General features: G+C 37.9%; 1 protein-coding gene across 2 annotated transcripts in view; it reads right to left on the bottom strand.

The window, feature by feature from the left end:
- LOC145990936 (solute carrier family 13 member 2-like) overlaps positions 1-16,634 on the bottom strand; it is a 75,329-nt gene that overhangs the window by 6,424 nt on the left and 52,271 nt on the right. For both annotated transcript variants that reach the window (XM_083126479.1, XM_083126478.1), the window contains exons 2-8: positions 15,756-16,021; positions 15,280-15,394; positions 9,863-10,014; positions 8,914-9,075; positions 6,972-7,091; positions 5,285-5,479; positions 1,197-1,294 (exon numbers count right to left, since the gene is read on the bottom strand). In XM_083126479.1, coding sequence (XP_082982605.1) covers positions 1,197-1,294; positions 5,285-5,479; positions 6,972-7,091; positions 8,914-9,075; positions 9,863-10,014; positions 15,280-15,394; positions 15,756-16,021 — 1,108 coding nt within the window. The remainder of the gene's footprint in view (positions 1-1,196; positions 1,295-5,284; positions 5,480-6,971; positions 7,092-8,913; positions 9,076-9,862; positions 10,015-15,279; positions 15,395-15,755; positions 16,022-16,634) is intronic.

Genomic DNA, 16,634 nt, shown 5'->3' with positions numbered 1-16,634 from the left:
TAGCATAGAGTAATATACAAGGTAATTTTCACCAAGGAAGAAATAAATTATCGATAACTGAAAAATACAGATTTGCTTGACTTTTTTTTTTATTTGCCATCGTTTTTCTTCCACTTTTGGCTAATTGCGACGATGAGAATGTTTGATGATATGATGAAACTGATGAAGGGACATTCACAAAGAAAAAGCATGCGAAGGTCAGGATTCGAACCCAGGACCCCTGGCATCATAGTATCATGTTGTAACAACTCAGCTAGTGAAGTCAGCTACTGATTCTTGTTACTTGCAAAGTTATCAATCACACATATGCGTTGTTCTTTGTTTTATGTGTGTTCAGTGAAAAGTGCATTTGGATTACAATGATGTATCCTGCATCATGTAGATCTAAAATATATGTTTTGATTAGCATGTTACTAAAAATTCATGAAAATGTGGTGTAAAGTTGTCTGGTAACTTCTGTTGTGTATTTCTTTTCATCTGTTAGTTAAGTTAGAAAACTCTATGGCTAACTGCTAGCATTCTACTTCTTCCATCTTTTATGATGCTTTTAATACTGTTAAATGAAAATTGCTGCTAAGGTGTAAAACATTATATTTGAGAAAAAAACAACAAAAACGAATATCACAATTTATCATGTTGGCTGTTAAGTAAATTAGAAATTCGTCATTGCTTGTTGATGGAATATTACCCCTCCAGTTTGGTTCACCATGAGCCGCCACTAATCTACACATGGAATGTAGCATTCACATTCTAATGTTTTAAAGTCGAGAACAATAGCAATAAATTAAAATAAAAAAGATAATTCATTCAGAAGATGAATTGCTTATGAACAATATTTGTACTAGAGATTCAAGTAGAAAATTGAAAATCAGAAACACAGTGAATAGGATCATATTTAGTTTTTTGGGGGGTCACTTGAGTGTGATCTTCCATACAGATGTGTAGATGGAGACATAAAAGCTTTGGACAGGAAAGGAGAGGTTGAAATAAACCAGAATGCCTTTATCATCTGTAGACAGTAGAGTCCAAGGGGATATAAACCCAATTATCAGTATCTTAAAACTAACACTGAAATAGAGAAAAGTTAGAACAAGGCAATAGAAAAATTCAGTAACGTGGCTACTTCGACATGATTACTACAAAATTTCATTATCCGTCTTTTCTTTTTCTTATGTGTTATTTGAATTCCAACTTACCAGTTCTTTCAAAATCTAGGAAGTCGAGATTTGCAGGAATGAAGAAAAGTAGAGATACTATCAAAATAGCTGTAGATGCATCCTTTGGAGGACCCATACTGAAATATATAGTATTAAAGACATTAGTCATAACTTATAACTTGAATTTGAAAATGGAAAGAGTTTAAGAAATTTTTCAGTAGTGTATCAGTCACAATAAGTATATCAGTTTATTGTTAAAAATACACGTAGTTTTGCCAATATGATAGTTACATATACACGGGCTCCTGCATAGCCAAATGGTTAGTGCCCTCACCTTTGGTGCAGGTGGTCCCCAGTGGGAGCTCCAAAAATATCAGTGTTGACTCACCATTATGAGGACAATTGGGGAGCTGCTTGAAGTAGTGAAACTCAATTGAAAGTCAGAAAGCAACATCATACATCACCCAATGAAAATCCCAGTTGGCAGGTCTTGGCTCTCAAAGGCCGTTTCGGCCTCCCCGATGGCGTAATGGTAGCGTCGTTGCCTTGTAATCAAGGGGTCCCGGGTTCAAAACCGGTGGAGGCACATAGTGGTTCAGATCCCACTTTAAACTGTAGGTCCAGTCCTGATTAGCCTTACTGTGCATAAAGTGGACTTAAAACACCAAATCAAACCAATCAAAGGCCGTTTCACCACGGAGCTTAGTTTTAGTTTAGATACATTCTTTGTGATCAAAAGTATCTGGACACACCGCAAAACATGTGTTTATCATAGAGGATGACAAAGTACTGCCATCTTCCACGTGGAACACATGGTCAACAATCTCAGTAGTCTGCTGACAGCGCAAGACTTTCAACATGGTCAAGTGGTTGGGTGCCAGTTTTGTAAGAAGTCTGTGCGTGAGATTTCCACCATCCTAAACATCCCTAGGTCCACTGTTTCCACTGTGTAACTTTGATGTACAACATATGTTTTACACATATGCAACATGGAGTGACATAAAATAAGAAAATACATATGGCAACAAGCTAACACTAAATTGTGTACATATTCAAAGCTTATTCAATACAAATATACAACACATGTTATTTAAATACATTACATTACAGAAAACAAGTAGACTGCGAACGAAGCGAGCAAGAAAATGTTTAGATCCAATTTTTGCAATTGAAAACAATATTGATTTAATAGGGTGCAAATAATTTCACTGGATGCCATGGCATTCTCTCTTTTAGAACTTTTTTTTTTTAGATCATTTGGCACCCATGGCCGATTCCCGCCACCTCTAGCTAAAGCTCTGAACTTGACGAAAACGAGAAAAGCAGATAATGTGAGCGAAGCAAGCAAGAAAATTTAACAAATTTTACAATGTATTTTTGTTTGCATAAAATTTGAAATCGATTTTGAAATTTGCATAAAATTTGAAATCGAGGGGGTAATTGCTCCCTGCAGGTGCCCTTGGCCGTCAATGTTTGTTCCCCCTTGCCCCCCTAGAACTGACTTCGGTCAAAGGTTGTGGAGCAATGCCCCCCCCCCCCTCCTGTGGTTGCATCACTGTATAATCCAGACATATTTAAGCAATATATGTTTACTTTAAATACTTTAGGCTCACTGCCATTGTTAGTCAACCTTATTCTGCACAGTTTGTCTGCTCGACTAACCTTGTCTTAATGCGAATACCATGCCCCCCTCCATCCAAACTGATTCTAAAGGCATAAGAGATGGTGTCTCATTTCAACCCTATCATCACGATCACCCACAGGTAGGTAGAAAAACTAAACATAATAACCAAAATTAAAAATCAATACCAAGTCAATCAAACGATACGATCCCCCCCCCCATTCTTGTGTGAAGATATATAGAATTGGTATAAAATTTTGTCCCTACAAAAATTCACATGATGCAGGCGCATCATGGAAACCTCTCTGTTGGCACCCCTGGTCACGTCACTACTTGAGCAGAGACTTGTTTTCTTTAGCTTGCTCCAGAGATACCCAGGACAGAGTATAGTCTCGAACCTTCAATAATCAGTTAATGATGGAAAACTAACAGTTTATATACGTAGTAAATTATAGCACAAATATTAGGCCCATCCAGAAAGTAAGTTTCCCTGGGGTCGTGCCCAAAAAGGAAACATTATTTTATTCAATGATTTATTGCCACAGATACAGCACTTGTCCAGTTACTTGTCAACATAATTCCCGCTGGAAGTCAGGCACTTGTCATAGCGTGGGACCAACTGTATACCTGTGTTGTAGAAGTCTGCCGCCTGGGTGCCGAACCACTGTGTGACAGCTGTCTGAACCTCTTCGTTGCTGTGAAAATGTTGACCGGACAGGAACTTTTCACATGCAAGAACAGGTAGTAATCACTGGGAGAGAGATCCAGCCTGTATGATGGATGATCGAACACCTCCCAACCGAACCTGTCCAGAAGGGCTGCAGTGCACCTAGCCATATGCGGCTTCGCATTGTCGTGAGCAAGATCACCCCGGCACTAAGCTTACCACGTCGCTTATTCTGAATGCTCGTCGCAAGGTCCCCAGTGTTTCACAGTTAACGGTTAGCATTCACAGTCTCACCTCTGGACATAAACTGTATGAGCAGAATGCCTTGTCTGTCCCAGAACACCATTCACATCACTTTTCGCATCGACACAGTCTGTTTGAACTTCGTCCTGCATGGAGATCCACTGTAATGCCAATGCAGGGACTGCTGCTTGCTTTCTGGGGTGCTGTATGCAACCCACATTTCATCCCCTTTGATGATCCGGTTGAGAAAATCGTCATCATCATCATGGTAACGCTGCAGAAATGTCAGCGCTGTGCTCATGCATTTTACTTTGTGTTCGGGCGTCAGTTGTTTTGCCACCCACTGGGCACACAATTTTCGGAACAAGAGGCATTTGGTAACAATGTCGTGCAACAATGACCGAGAAATCTGCAGGAAATGGCTGCTGAGTTCCGTGATCGCGACGCAACGATCCTCCAATATGCGCTGCTGGTGCTCCACAAGCTCGTCCATAATACCCGATGACTGCCCACTGCGCTCGTCATCATGCACATATTGCCGGACTTCAGTAAATGTTCTGCACCAATGACGCACCATTTGCTTGCTTGCTCATGACGTCTGGCCCATACACCTGGCACAGTTGACGATGAATTTCGATCGGATGTATGTTTTGTGCGTTCAAGAACTTGATCACTGAACGAACCTCGCACGCAACCGGAGATGGTATAAGAGCCACCATGTTTCATCATTGCCACCACGCTACTGAGGACTTTCGGGAAGCATCTTCTAGGACTAGCCAGGGTATGTGCCTCTCACGCATGTGCTAAACTGGTTTCAATACACATGGCCTGCCACCTGTGGGTGAGTGGGAAACTTACTTTCTGGATGCGCGTAATATATAAATCAATTAACAATTAATAATCACGTAAATATTAAACTATCTTCATTAATTAACATTTCTGGGCTAAAATATTAAAACCAACTTGGAAAAAATCAAAATCTAGGTACATATCAATATCCTTTATAAAGAATATCTAAATTTTATTTATTTAACAAGCAATCCAATCTGAAATGACATCAACTTATGCATCTTGAAATGAAATACGTGGGTGACACTAAAAGTTTTTAGATGAGGCAACACTGATTGCAGCAATACATTGTCTCTAGGATATGTTGAAGTTAGTAGTCTGTGAAGTGTGATAATGCTGCAGAATTTATAGTTGTTAATTGTTGTGTGCCAGAAATTAGTCAATTATTCGTGTGTGTACAGTAAAATGGATTTAACACGGGAGTAAGTGAACAAGTGTATCAACTGTCATGGAGAATACTTTGAAGAATTATAGCATTCATACTTTTGGTCTCCAGTGTTTTACTTGCACGTGTCTAAAAACTTTTAGTGTGACCTATCGTATTTATCAAGAAATCTATTAATATACGTATATGTGCTTTGTTTAAGTTTTCCTTAACTAAGTTTTTTGCCCACAGCAGTTTTGCTCAAGCTGTATATCAGGACATCAATGGAAAGGCAAAGGAATGTTTTTTTTTTTCAGATTACAACAATCACTGTTGACATAGTTTACACAAATTCCGCAACAAGAAAATCTCATTTAACATACCCTTCAGGATATAAAGATGCCCATCCAGGAATAAATTGTGGGTCACGGAAGAACCAGAGAAGAACAAGAATGACAAACAAAGCTAATGTCATTGATTCTTGAAAACTCATTGCTCCCAATTCCTGATACGTCTTTGTTAGAAGCTTCCTCACTGCTATAGCCATATCCTTCTCTTTATCTGGATTGCTATTTTTCCTGAGGTGAAAGGAGAGAATTGCAAACAAGTTGGTTGAAGTGAGACATAGTTTATGGAATAAAGCTGTATTTAACTGAATGACCATACCAAAGAGATTGTTTCAACTGTCTCAAATTCAAAGAGAACAGGAAGACTGTCTTAATTGGTGAACACATAAAAATCATATGCTACAGTCAGTTGTGTCATGCTCTATTATACTCCTGCTTTCCAATGAAATATTTTCTTGTTAATTTGTGTCAATTTGAAGTTCAGTTTCATCTCTATCTTTGCGATGTAGCTAAATAAGACACTTGGATAATGAAAAATCTGTAGGAAACAACAGAAGAACATTAATACTCCATTCTAAAATTAAATTGCATTCCTCAATGTTGTGTTCTTATACAAAATCTCTCCAAGCTTTGCTATACAAAACTTCGACAATGTTTCATAATAATAAATAAACAAGTTTTGTTGTAAATCATATTGTCTGAAAGGTATAAATGGATAATTCATTCTAATGAGTTCACTTCACGTTTCATTTTTCTGTGCACCTTTTGCTCACGATCGATTTCGCGACCTGTCTGGTGGCTTCATCTTGGGAAAATGAAACGTGGACTCATTAGAATGAATTATCTATCTCTGCGTAACCGCCAAACATATATATTTAGATACAATGGTATAAATGAATGAAAAAAACAGCAGCACTCAAGAAATTTTAAAAAAAGAAAAAAAGTGAAAATGGAGTGAAATATACTTTTTCTGTATGCCTAGTTTTCCTTGATACTGTTAATTTAATTGACCATTAGGATTATTTGAGTGGTGAAATTAACTGAACCAATAAATCTTTTTAACAAAGTAAGACTTGCCCATTTAAGCAAAGAAAGTTATATTCTTGAAGCAGTACTACCACAGCATCAGGTAAGAGTGTGACAAGATCTTCATTTGAAGAAATTCTAGATTAATCCAAGATCCAAATTGAAATTCAAATGTGGTGTAAAATGTCCATGTCTCAAACGTGTCAGAAGGTATTTTCTCAGAGTAACTGTTCATAATCATGTTTAAATTATTTTCCTGTAGTTTACGGTTATTACAAGCATAAGAAAACAGTTTTTTCTTTGTGACGTTTCAGGAGAACACACGCTCCTTTCATCAGACATTTATTTTGACTAAAGATGCAGTTATAACAATGGATAGTAATTTTTAAACAAAAAGAATCTGTTATATAATGGATGTTGTCAATGTTACATTGTTGAAATATAGCAACTTAACTGTGAAAAAAGCAGTCTATTTTATTTTTATTTTAGAATTATTTTTTTTTATTTTATTGTCTGATGAAAGGAGCGTGTGTTCTCCTGAAACGTCACAAAGAAAAAACTGTTTTCTTATGCTTGTAATAACCGTAAACTACAGGAAAATAATTCTGTCATGCAAGCAATGCGTACATACAAGAAAAACTATCATGTTTAAAGTTTTGTTATAATATCATTTGATTTTTTTTCTTTCAGTACTTGCCTACAGAGTCCCGTATACAAGAACTGCAACCACAACCATGCAAGAAATGTGTTTAACAGCATGCCTGGAACATTGAAGCCCATCCATGTTGCAAAGTTGAGAGGAGATTCTGGGAAGTGCCTGCCAATGGAAAAGAAATGAACATAAATATACAGTGGTCCCTCAATAATCGGCCACTTCGCCAATCTGGCCCCTCCAGTAGTCCAGCGTTAAGCGAGTGGGGAGCGTGAAAGGGTCGGTGTCGAAGACCTTGGCACGAGGTAAACACTAGGCTCAGTATAGCGATCTGTACGAGTCATTGTGGCACACGTAAACCCCACATGCACTGTTTTTTTGTCTGCGTTAATTACGTGTATATTGCTGTGAGTGAAAAATGTCCCTACAGAGCAAACGAAAACATAAAACTTTATCTCTAGTTGAGAAACACCATGTTAAAACAATACCTCACAATGCTGCCGTGGATTCCTTCACTACGTCCATTACATGGGCAGAAGAAAATGGTGTCTCCGTGAGTGATATCTTGGTGTTGAAACTGTCATTTCAAGCAAAGAAAGAAAAGAAAATTGACACTTTTTTTAGACCTGTTCCCTCAAAGGAATAATGCAAATACGCTGTACTACAGTGCAGAAATGTAAGTTTTTCTTTTATTTTTGTTATAACATAAACCTAATGCAGGTCTAGTTAAGCTTATGTAAACTACAGGAAAATGCAATATGTATCTTGTTTCATAATTTTTTTACAACACTAATTTCCATTTTAATATATGTACATACGTACAAATTTGTAATATTTTGTGCAATAAACATAGGTTTTGCTATTAAAATGTGTTTTTTTTTAATGAACCTCCACTAATCCGGCAGTCCTCTGGTCTTATATTTGCCGGATTACTGAGGGAATACTGTACTTCATAAAGGTAAAAGTAAAGCACAAGTTTAAATATAAAGAAAAACATGAAGTGACACACACTCAAATGCTTACTGGTCAGCATCTGCTGACCTCATATTTTACTGACGAAAATAATAGGTTTTTTTTTCACTTGTATAAGAGGAACAACTTAAGTACTAATTTCGCTTTACACATGTATTCTGCAATTCTGCATGATTTTTGAAGTTTGAATATTTTCATGCATATAAAAGTCCTAGCAGACAATAATTGTTTCCTAACTTCACTAATTTAGGAATTTGAAGGACGTTAAATATGCTTTGCAATCATATCTATAAATATTTTTTTTCTATGACAAATCAATTTGTTACTAAAAAAATGAAACATGTGTTGCAAGTATAGAATTATCTAAACTTAAACAATTAACTTTCACAGAAACGTGAACTCCATCCTTGTCTTCACTTGACACGCTTGCACAAGAATCATATGTCCATTCCACACAAATATGACACTGGATTCAATAATGGCACCAGAAAAAAATAGTGAGGAAACATATGGGGGACAGGAGTATTTAGTATACATCTAAATAGGATTCAAAAAATTAGTATTTGGCTAAGAGAACATTTATTTGTCTATTTTTAGTTTGCTTGCCAGCTGTCCCTTTCTGGTATCAGATTATGCTATCATAATAAAATGTGTGCATTGAAATAAATGCATCGACTGCTATAGGGTCTTAGAGTTATCAACTTTACAACAAAATAATAATCCTAATTACAACAGCAAATGGTATGTCAAATTATTGAAACAGAATGTAAAAATTTCATGTACTTTCTCAGTCGGGAACTGAGGCCAGTGTCTGCTGATGAAGTTCCAAGAGCATCCAATGCGCACCCTACTTGCTAGAGAGAAATACCCAGTTCCCTGTTTGGCCCTGCCTTTTGCATCACATGAACTTTTCATTGTATGGTCCATGGAAATCAAAACGTGCCAGTGTTATGCACAAATGTCCTGTACTGTAAACTAACCAACTAATGACTATTTCAGACAATCATTTACTTACTTCTCAACCATCCCCTGGAAAACAAGGTTTGTTGTGCTTCCTGTTACAGTTCCTGTGCCACCAATATTGGCCGCATATGCAAGACTTAGCATAAAACCTATCTTCATTTTCCTGAAATGTTCCTCAGATTCCTTTATATTCTTGGATGAGGAATCAGATATCCTGAAAAAGAGTTGAAAGCTTAAAACTGAAATTGGCAGCACTTTTAAATAGCATCATAATACCAGACTTATTTTTATCTTAAGCTGTAATTTACAATCATTATGCAAATTCATATTGTTAATTGCAGTAGAAGTGATTGGGTTCCAAAACTGGGGGAGGGGAGGGGGCAAGGAGTTTACATTTTCCTGGTAGACAAGGCTTAGCATTAAGATGCCATAGTGTTAGGGGCAAAAAAGTAAATGCCCCCCCCCCCCTAATCGCTGCTACTGGTCAGTAGTATTCCTAGAAACTTTGTAGGGCAATCTATATATTTCTTTCAACAAGCTTCTCCATGTTTCAATGTAAGTGACTTTTTATTTGTTGAGAAATTGAAACTTATGGGTACACCATTGTTCAGTGATGTGTATGATATATGTGCATGTATTTAAATTTTTATCATTTATGTTATGCTGTATATTTAAATAAATTACTAATACTTACCCTGAGCCACAGTAGTTCAGTCGTTAGGACACCTGACTACTATGTGAGAGACCTGGGTTCAATCCCTGGTGAGGGAGAACTGTGATTTTTTCCACCTGTTCAAGCGGCTCCGGCACCCACCCAGCATCCTATAAAGTGGGTACATGGAGGAAACTCTGGGGGGTAAAGGCAGCCAGGCACGTGGTGCTGATCACATCACCCTCACCTTTGGCCGAAATCAAGAAAGTGTGGAGACCTAACTCCACACCCCCTATACACCTTCATGGCATGGTGCAAAGCACAGGGGAGCACTTTTACTAGCACTTACTCATCTTGCTTGCTGCAGCTTTCTTCTTCATTAACTGATATTGTAGATATTTCATGGTTTCCATTCATAACCGCCAGGCTGTAAGAGTTTGGCTCCTTTCCTAAGTGTCCTTCTACATCATTGTCTTCTCTTTGATGTGCTTTCTTCTCACACTGGAAACAAGCAAGGTCATGAGATGAAAAGGTGGGACATTGTGTGAAGGTTTGTAAATACTTTTATTTCAATATTTATTGTAGGAGCGATGGTGACATAGTCTTTGGAGCATCTAACTGCCATGTGGGAGGTCCAAGTTTATTTTCAGGGTAGGTTATTTCAGGTGGAATCTTATATAGAAACATGGTCTGTCTGACTTGAATATTTATTTATATCACTAGCTTCATCTCAACGGGAAAATTATTTTAGACCATTTTCACCCATCTCTCAATGAAGAGCAAATCTCAGGAATACAATGAGCTAATGCCTATGAATCATATGGAGATAAACTCCTCATGAAGAATTAAAATTTAGGCAGTGAACACCATGGCATGGTGCTAAGCACAGGGGAACACTTTACCTTTACCTTCAGTGAACAAAGAAGAACAAACACATAAAACACCTTAGATAAATAAATATTATATCCTGTTTGTGGTTTCAGTTTGCAGACACATTAGCTCGAAAAAGATAGTACATGTGCATACATGTGTGTGTACATTGTGCAAGTAATGCAACTCCTTCCTTACTATATTTTCTCACCAACCCCTCCTTTCTGTCCCCCAGCCAGTAGCGGCTTCTGCCTATTCGCACATTCGCATGTGCACACCTAAATAAATCTGTAATGCAAAACATTATTATTATACTTATTCATTGAACTCTGTCTCTTTCGAAACATCAAGTGTTCCCATGCCGCTTCACCAAGAGAGGTGGTGGGGAAGCCCTCGATCAGTGACCGTTGGCTTGAGCACCGTGTGAGGGGAGGTTGCATCATTTAGGAATGTGGCGAACACAGCGATCGGTGAGCTAGCAATGTAGTGTTGCAAACCCATTCCATTAGAGATCATGTGACAGAGTCGAGGCAACCCATACATACATCATTGCAAATTGAGGGATTTTCTTTTAGAAAAGGGAAATTTCGATGGTACGCGTATATTGTCCCTCCGATTCTGTCCCGAGCATGAAAGTGAAGGAAAGGGTGAAGGGGAGGGACGCAACTGAAGGCAAGACGGGTGTTTTAAACATGCCTGGTATTGCCTTTGCTTAGTGCATCTTGGCCAAAATAAACGGTCTCTGTGGCGCTGTAGTCAAATTATCAACCTGCACGGAGGGATCAATCAGTCAGCTGTTTTGCATTGTGTGTTTCTGTTACTGAGTTGCAAAATTGTTTAGCACTGTCAAAAGCTCGTACCTATTTCAGTGCAAACTTTTTGATTTCATGATGAATAGGGAAACTGTACATAGCGAAAGCAGAGACTTAATATTTAACGTTGTTGAATTTTTGGAGGGAAGTTAGTTACATAGCCTGTAGCAACTGCAGCAATGTATGGATACGGCGGAAGGGAAGGAAAAATTCTGAAGTACGAAGCAGGGCAGTGTGGACTGAGTGAGTACTGTAATTTTCTTTAACATTTATTATTCGCTTGATTTGCTTGGTTCGATCAGCCTGTCATTAGAAATAAACAACAGCTAGATAGATTACAACCGATTTCCTCCATGTGGTAGTTGGATCGGCTTCTTTGGTGTACGCCAATGTTATTATTCTCCTTGTTCATTAATATCAGGAGAGCGGAGGAAAGTTTTTTATGAAATATTTTGCAAATCGACAATAGTATCGATATTTTAGATCGGTATTTCTATGTTTTGAGTGATTTTGTCAGATTATCGAATGTTGAATTACATATTGCACAATTACATTGCTCTTCTCGTGATTGGCTGGATAATTTCAGAAATATTTGAAATTTTTAAAAAATCAGTGTTAAAAAAATTTTGAAATATAACTCTGTCATAGCCTCTTTTTTCAGTGAAAGGTGATCCAAACTTGGGTTTCCAATATATTAAGCATCATCATATACGCAAAAACAGGTGCGAGTATTTGACAGGGGTAGTATAACACTTCTGGACGCGAGACTAAAGTGCACACCCATAGAGCCAGACCACGAGCCACCACTGCCCTCAACTATCAATTTTCTCTGGTGTCGTCACTGAGAAGTATTTAACAATATTTTAAATATGTGTTACTGTTGACTAAGAAAAAAAGCAACACATAATAAATTTAATGTGATAATATAGAATATAAAAATATACACCATTACAAAGATTCTTGTTCTATTAATCTCACATAAATCCTTGCACAAGAAGTTTGTGTGTACAGATCCTACAAGTGTTAGTAAATTTTAAATACTGGATTCTCTAGTTAGGGTATAATTCCTGTGCACAGACACCCAAAGTGTGTATGTAAGGGGGAGAGAGCTATGGGGTCAGAACTTAATTTCCTTAAAGAGACTTCTATGGACTTAATTTTCTTAAAGAAAATAGGTCAATATAATTATTTCGCTCAATTTTCCTACCAGGCCTGTAGCCAGAATTGATCTCCAGGGGGGGCTCACGGGTTATCAGGGGGGTTTGTAAATCAAGTCCATTTTTCAAAAGTTTGTATTAAGTGAAGGTAAATTATGTGTGTGGGGGAGGGGGGTCATTAAGTTACATAAAGTTTAGAAATATCACACAAATACTACATTTTTCTATATATTTTAAAATATCACTGAAATCATTCCGTACACACTCGCATACTACGTTTGATGCAGAGGCGTGGCATGCATGTAGCCGCTGTTACCGCAGGTAACACCAAAATATAAAGAATTGAAGAACCAGTCTTAAAATATTATTACGTACATAAACTGGTAATATTGTCGTAAAGTAAACATTGCAGACTGACATTTTTTCTGACACCGGCAAAAGCGAAGAGGAGGACTGATCCGGTACCCTCCACAGGCAACATGAGGAAAGGGCCCTGAGCCCATGCAAGGAAGACTTCGCGTTGCGGCAAAGACTGACCGCGGGGGGAGGAGGAGGGTTTTTGGCATTCCTGTTTAGCCGGCGCAGTTGCCGGTGACCCTTACCGGAAACATACCAGTGTTGCCATATTCAATTGACAGAAAAGAGCTAAGTCGCCTAATCGGGTCTATCTTACTCTGAAGGTGTCCAGTCACACTGGGGAACGATGGCGCAGTGGTAGCGTCGCCGCCTTATAATCAAGGGATTCCGGGTTCGATACCCGGTGGAGGCACAAGTGGTTCGGATCCAACTTTAAACTGTCCCGATTAGCATTACTGTTCATGAAGTGACTTAAATCGCCAAATCAAATTTTAAAAAAATCAAATCACACTGGGGCAAAAGCAAACTTCCAAGTGATATTTTGTATTTACACTAAATATCAGCGATTATGAAAGTCCTCTTTGTCCTTCTTCGACATCATGGGCGAGAAGGAGAGGAGAGGGATGGGTACTGTCAAGGGGTCCGCTGTCCTTCTAAAAATGTCAACCTAAAATTCTATATTTCACACATATAATATTATTTCGGTTACAGGAATTTGTGATAATTGTTGATAATACTGATTGAGATTGACATACGTTGTCGCAGGAATGCAATAATTTCGGATTGAAGCAATGTTTTTGAGGTGGTAGAACTGTTTTGGGGTGAAAACATTACTTACAAGCATAATTTCCCGATTGTTATCTTAGCACGCTCTGAAGTGTCAGGTGTCACAGGTTCGAATCCTCAGCAAGAAATGGTTATTTCAATGTTCGTTGTTATTATTTTACTTACATAATTATAAAAATTAATAATTACATACACAAAGAAATAATAATTTTATTTCAATAATTCACCATGCATCCTCATCGTCACGATTATCCTATAAAGCGAAAGCCTTAAAGGTAGTAAAGGACGTAAAATATACGAAATAGTAGTGGTGTCAGAAATGAGATTTCAGTGGATTTAGCGAAACATGGGAGTGGGAGTAGTTAGGAAACAGATGAAGACTACATCTACTCTACATACGTCTTATTTGAAATGAAAAGTTTCGCAATTTGGGCAAATCTGGTTTCAAAATATCTAAGATGGCAACATTAGTAGAACTGGACTTCTTGCAGGTTCCGAAGGAAATATTGGGGAAGGGCCGATGCTGAGAGGGGATGGGGCAAGGAGGGTGCTTCACGTGTTACAAAAGTAAACAACGGTTTGTGGGAGGGACTGTGTAGTGGGAGTTTTGTGAGTGGTGTCTTTCGTCTTTATGTTGTTTTCGGGCATTGTCAATTAATGAATGGAGCTTGCTCCGAGTTCCGAGGTGGCAGGTTCATCCTATCTGGACAGTGTGTGTAATCGTGCGATAGAAGATATTTTGAAGCAATCTTTCGGTTCGTTATTTGGATGTGTGCAGTTGTCGAAACTCTTTTGTTGGCCATGTACTCTATTTTCGGGTGAAAAAAAAAAAAAACATGTCGAATTCAGATATGGATAACATGGACCATGACGCACCCAAAAATTCAAATTCAAATGAAAAACTTCTCTTTATGACAGCATCATAGAAGTTTTTTGATTTGATTTGATTGATTTTGCTTCGCTTGTGCCACTTTTGGCTAATTTGCGAAGATGGGGATGAGTGATGATATGATTAAATTGATGAATAGACATCACAAATGCCCATGCCCAAGCTAGGTTTCGAACCCGGGATCCCAGCATCATATAACTATTTTCAAAGTCGGATTGATCTGCTCTATAAGTAGCCTTCGATGTTTCTGTAAGTATCAAATTACGTATTATTGTGTCAACAACCAATGTTTGCGATTTCACTTTAGTCCTTATGTCAACATTTTTTTTTTTTCCTGATTAATAACTTTACCAAAATCTAGTATTGAATTGCATACGTACCAGATTAATATTACATGAACTACTTGGAAGACATTGGGGGGGGGGCATGAGGTGGGGAGGCACCCAAGTCTCCCTTAAATGCCCTACTGATAACCGGTAACACTTTTAAAAATCCACGCCACGCCACTGGTTTGATGATACAGATATTTATATTACCCAAGAAAAGATGGACAATTCCTACCCGTACTCAAAATGTTTTTCATCATCCTGAACCCCTTCTCCCCAAAAAAAACTTTCTTGTGTTATGCAGACACAATCCATAAATTAATGGCATCCCTTTCAAAAGCAAAAGTTCAATTTACATATTTGGTAAGGAGGCCATTTACTCTGAAAGTTGGTTTAATTCTAAAGACTAATTACAAAGGCATTTTAGAAAACAGACTCCTATATGAGAGAGAGAAATTGTTCTTCAAAGAATGTATGTTCATTTTCTCCCATTACTTCCAAATTCCAAAATAGAGTTTTCATTTTTTGGAGGTGTGGTAGTTTTTGTTCTGTACATTAAGACATCTTACCTTATGTAACTCCTCCAAAACAGCATTCAATATTGGGACCATCATTGCTGTTGCAGCAAAATTATTGATCCACATGGACAAGAACATTGTTGTTAACATAAATCCTAGCATCAATCTGTAATTGAAAAATAAAATCACAAATACTTACTTATATTCTCAAGTCAATGAGAAGCTTCACACTGTCCAGTTATTTTTAAGTGTTTAACCAATATTTGGTGAATAGTTGTTGAGTTATTGTTTAAGTCCATTTTATGCACAGAAAGGCTAATCGGAACTGGACCTACAGTTTAAAGTAGAATCCGAACCGGATGTCGAAATCAAGTTGATGAAGTGCGACAGCATTGGTAATATTACATGTCAAACAATAGAACATTCTGTTACAAGCAAATAACTTCTACTAATGAATAATAATTTTAGTCACTGATACTATGAGTGCAATTACAGGAATTCAGGAATTCTGGCAGGTAAATACTCACAGTCGAGGACTGGTTCCCACCCAAAGCACCACCCTAAGAGCTATCCTTTGGTGGAGATTGCAATGTTCCACTGCTATTGCCATGGCTAGTCCTCCTACGAACATGAAGTTGGTGTCCTTCAGGTATGCTATGCAGACTGAGTTTGTGTCTAGGACTCCTAAGAGTGGGAACAATGCTACAGGGAGAAGGGCCGTGACAGCCAAAGGAAGGGCCTCCGTCACCCAGTACAAGGCCATCAAAAGGACTATGTAGCCACATCGTGCTTCCTGAAACAAAGGAGAAAATAATATTAAATACTGTCTCTGCTGAGCACACGTGTTTGGCCTTTTGGGCCATTTTTATGGATACATACAACCGCCATACTGGAGAATGGCGAGCGATATATAAATGTAGCACAGTAGTACAAAAATATTATAAATGTAAAAAATATAAAGATACTTATAACTAATATTTCAATTTAAATATTATTAATATTAAATTATAGAGATGGGACTTTCGATTAATTGGTACTCTGTCGGTATCTGCTGGTATGCATAGATTCGTAAATCATTTTACAGATCCGATATATCTATAAACAGCCTGCCATCAGTGGTGCAACCAAAGGGGGTGGCAGGGGGCATTGTCCCCTCCAACCTTGATGGGGGTCAAATATTGATGGCCAAGGGTACCTACAGGGTGCAATTACTGCCCCAATTTCAAATTTTATGCAAATAGAAATAAATTTCGTAAAATGTTCTTGCTCACTTCACTCGCATTACCTGCTTTCCTTAGTCTTATCAAGTTCAGAACCATACCTAGGGTTGTAAAATTGGTTGATTGATTTGATTGAATTATGGTTTTAAGTATACTTTATGCATGGAAAGGTTAATCGGGACTGGA

The sequence above is a fragment of the Lepisma saccharinum genome, chromosome 8, assembly GCF_977018435.1.
Source record: "Lepisma saccharinum chromosome 8, izLepSacc3.1, whole genome shotgun sequence".
Taxonomy (NCBI): Eukaryota; Metazoa; Arthropoda; class Insecta; order Zygentoma; family Lepismatidae; genus Lepisma; species Lepisma saccharinum.
Note: the sequence above shows the minus strand (reverse complement) of the source record. Positions and strands in the feature narration are given on the sequence as shown.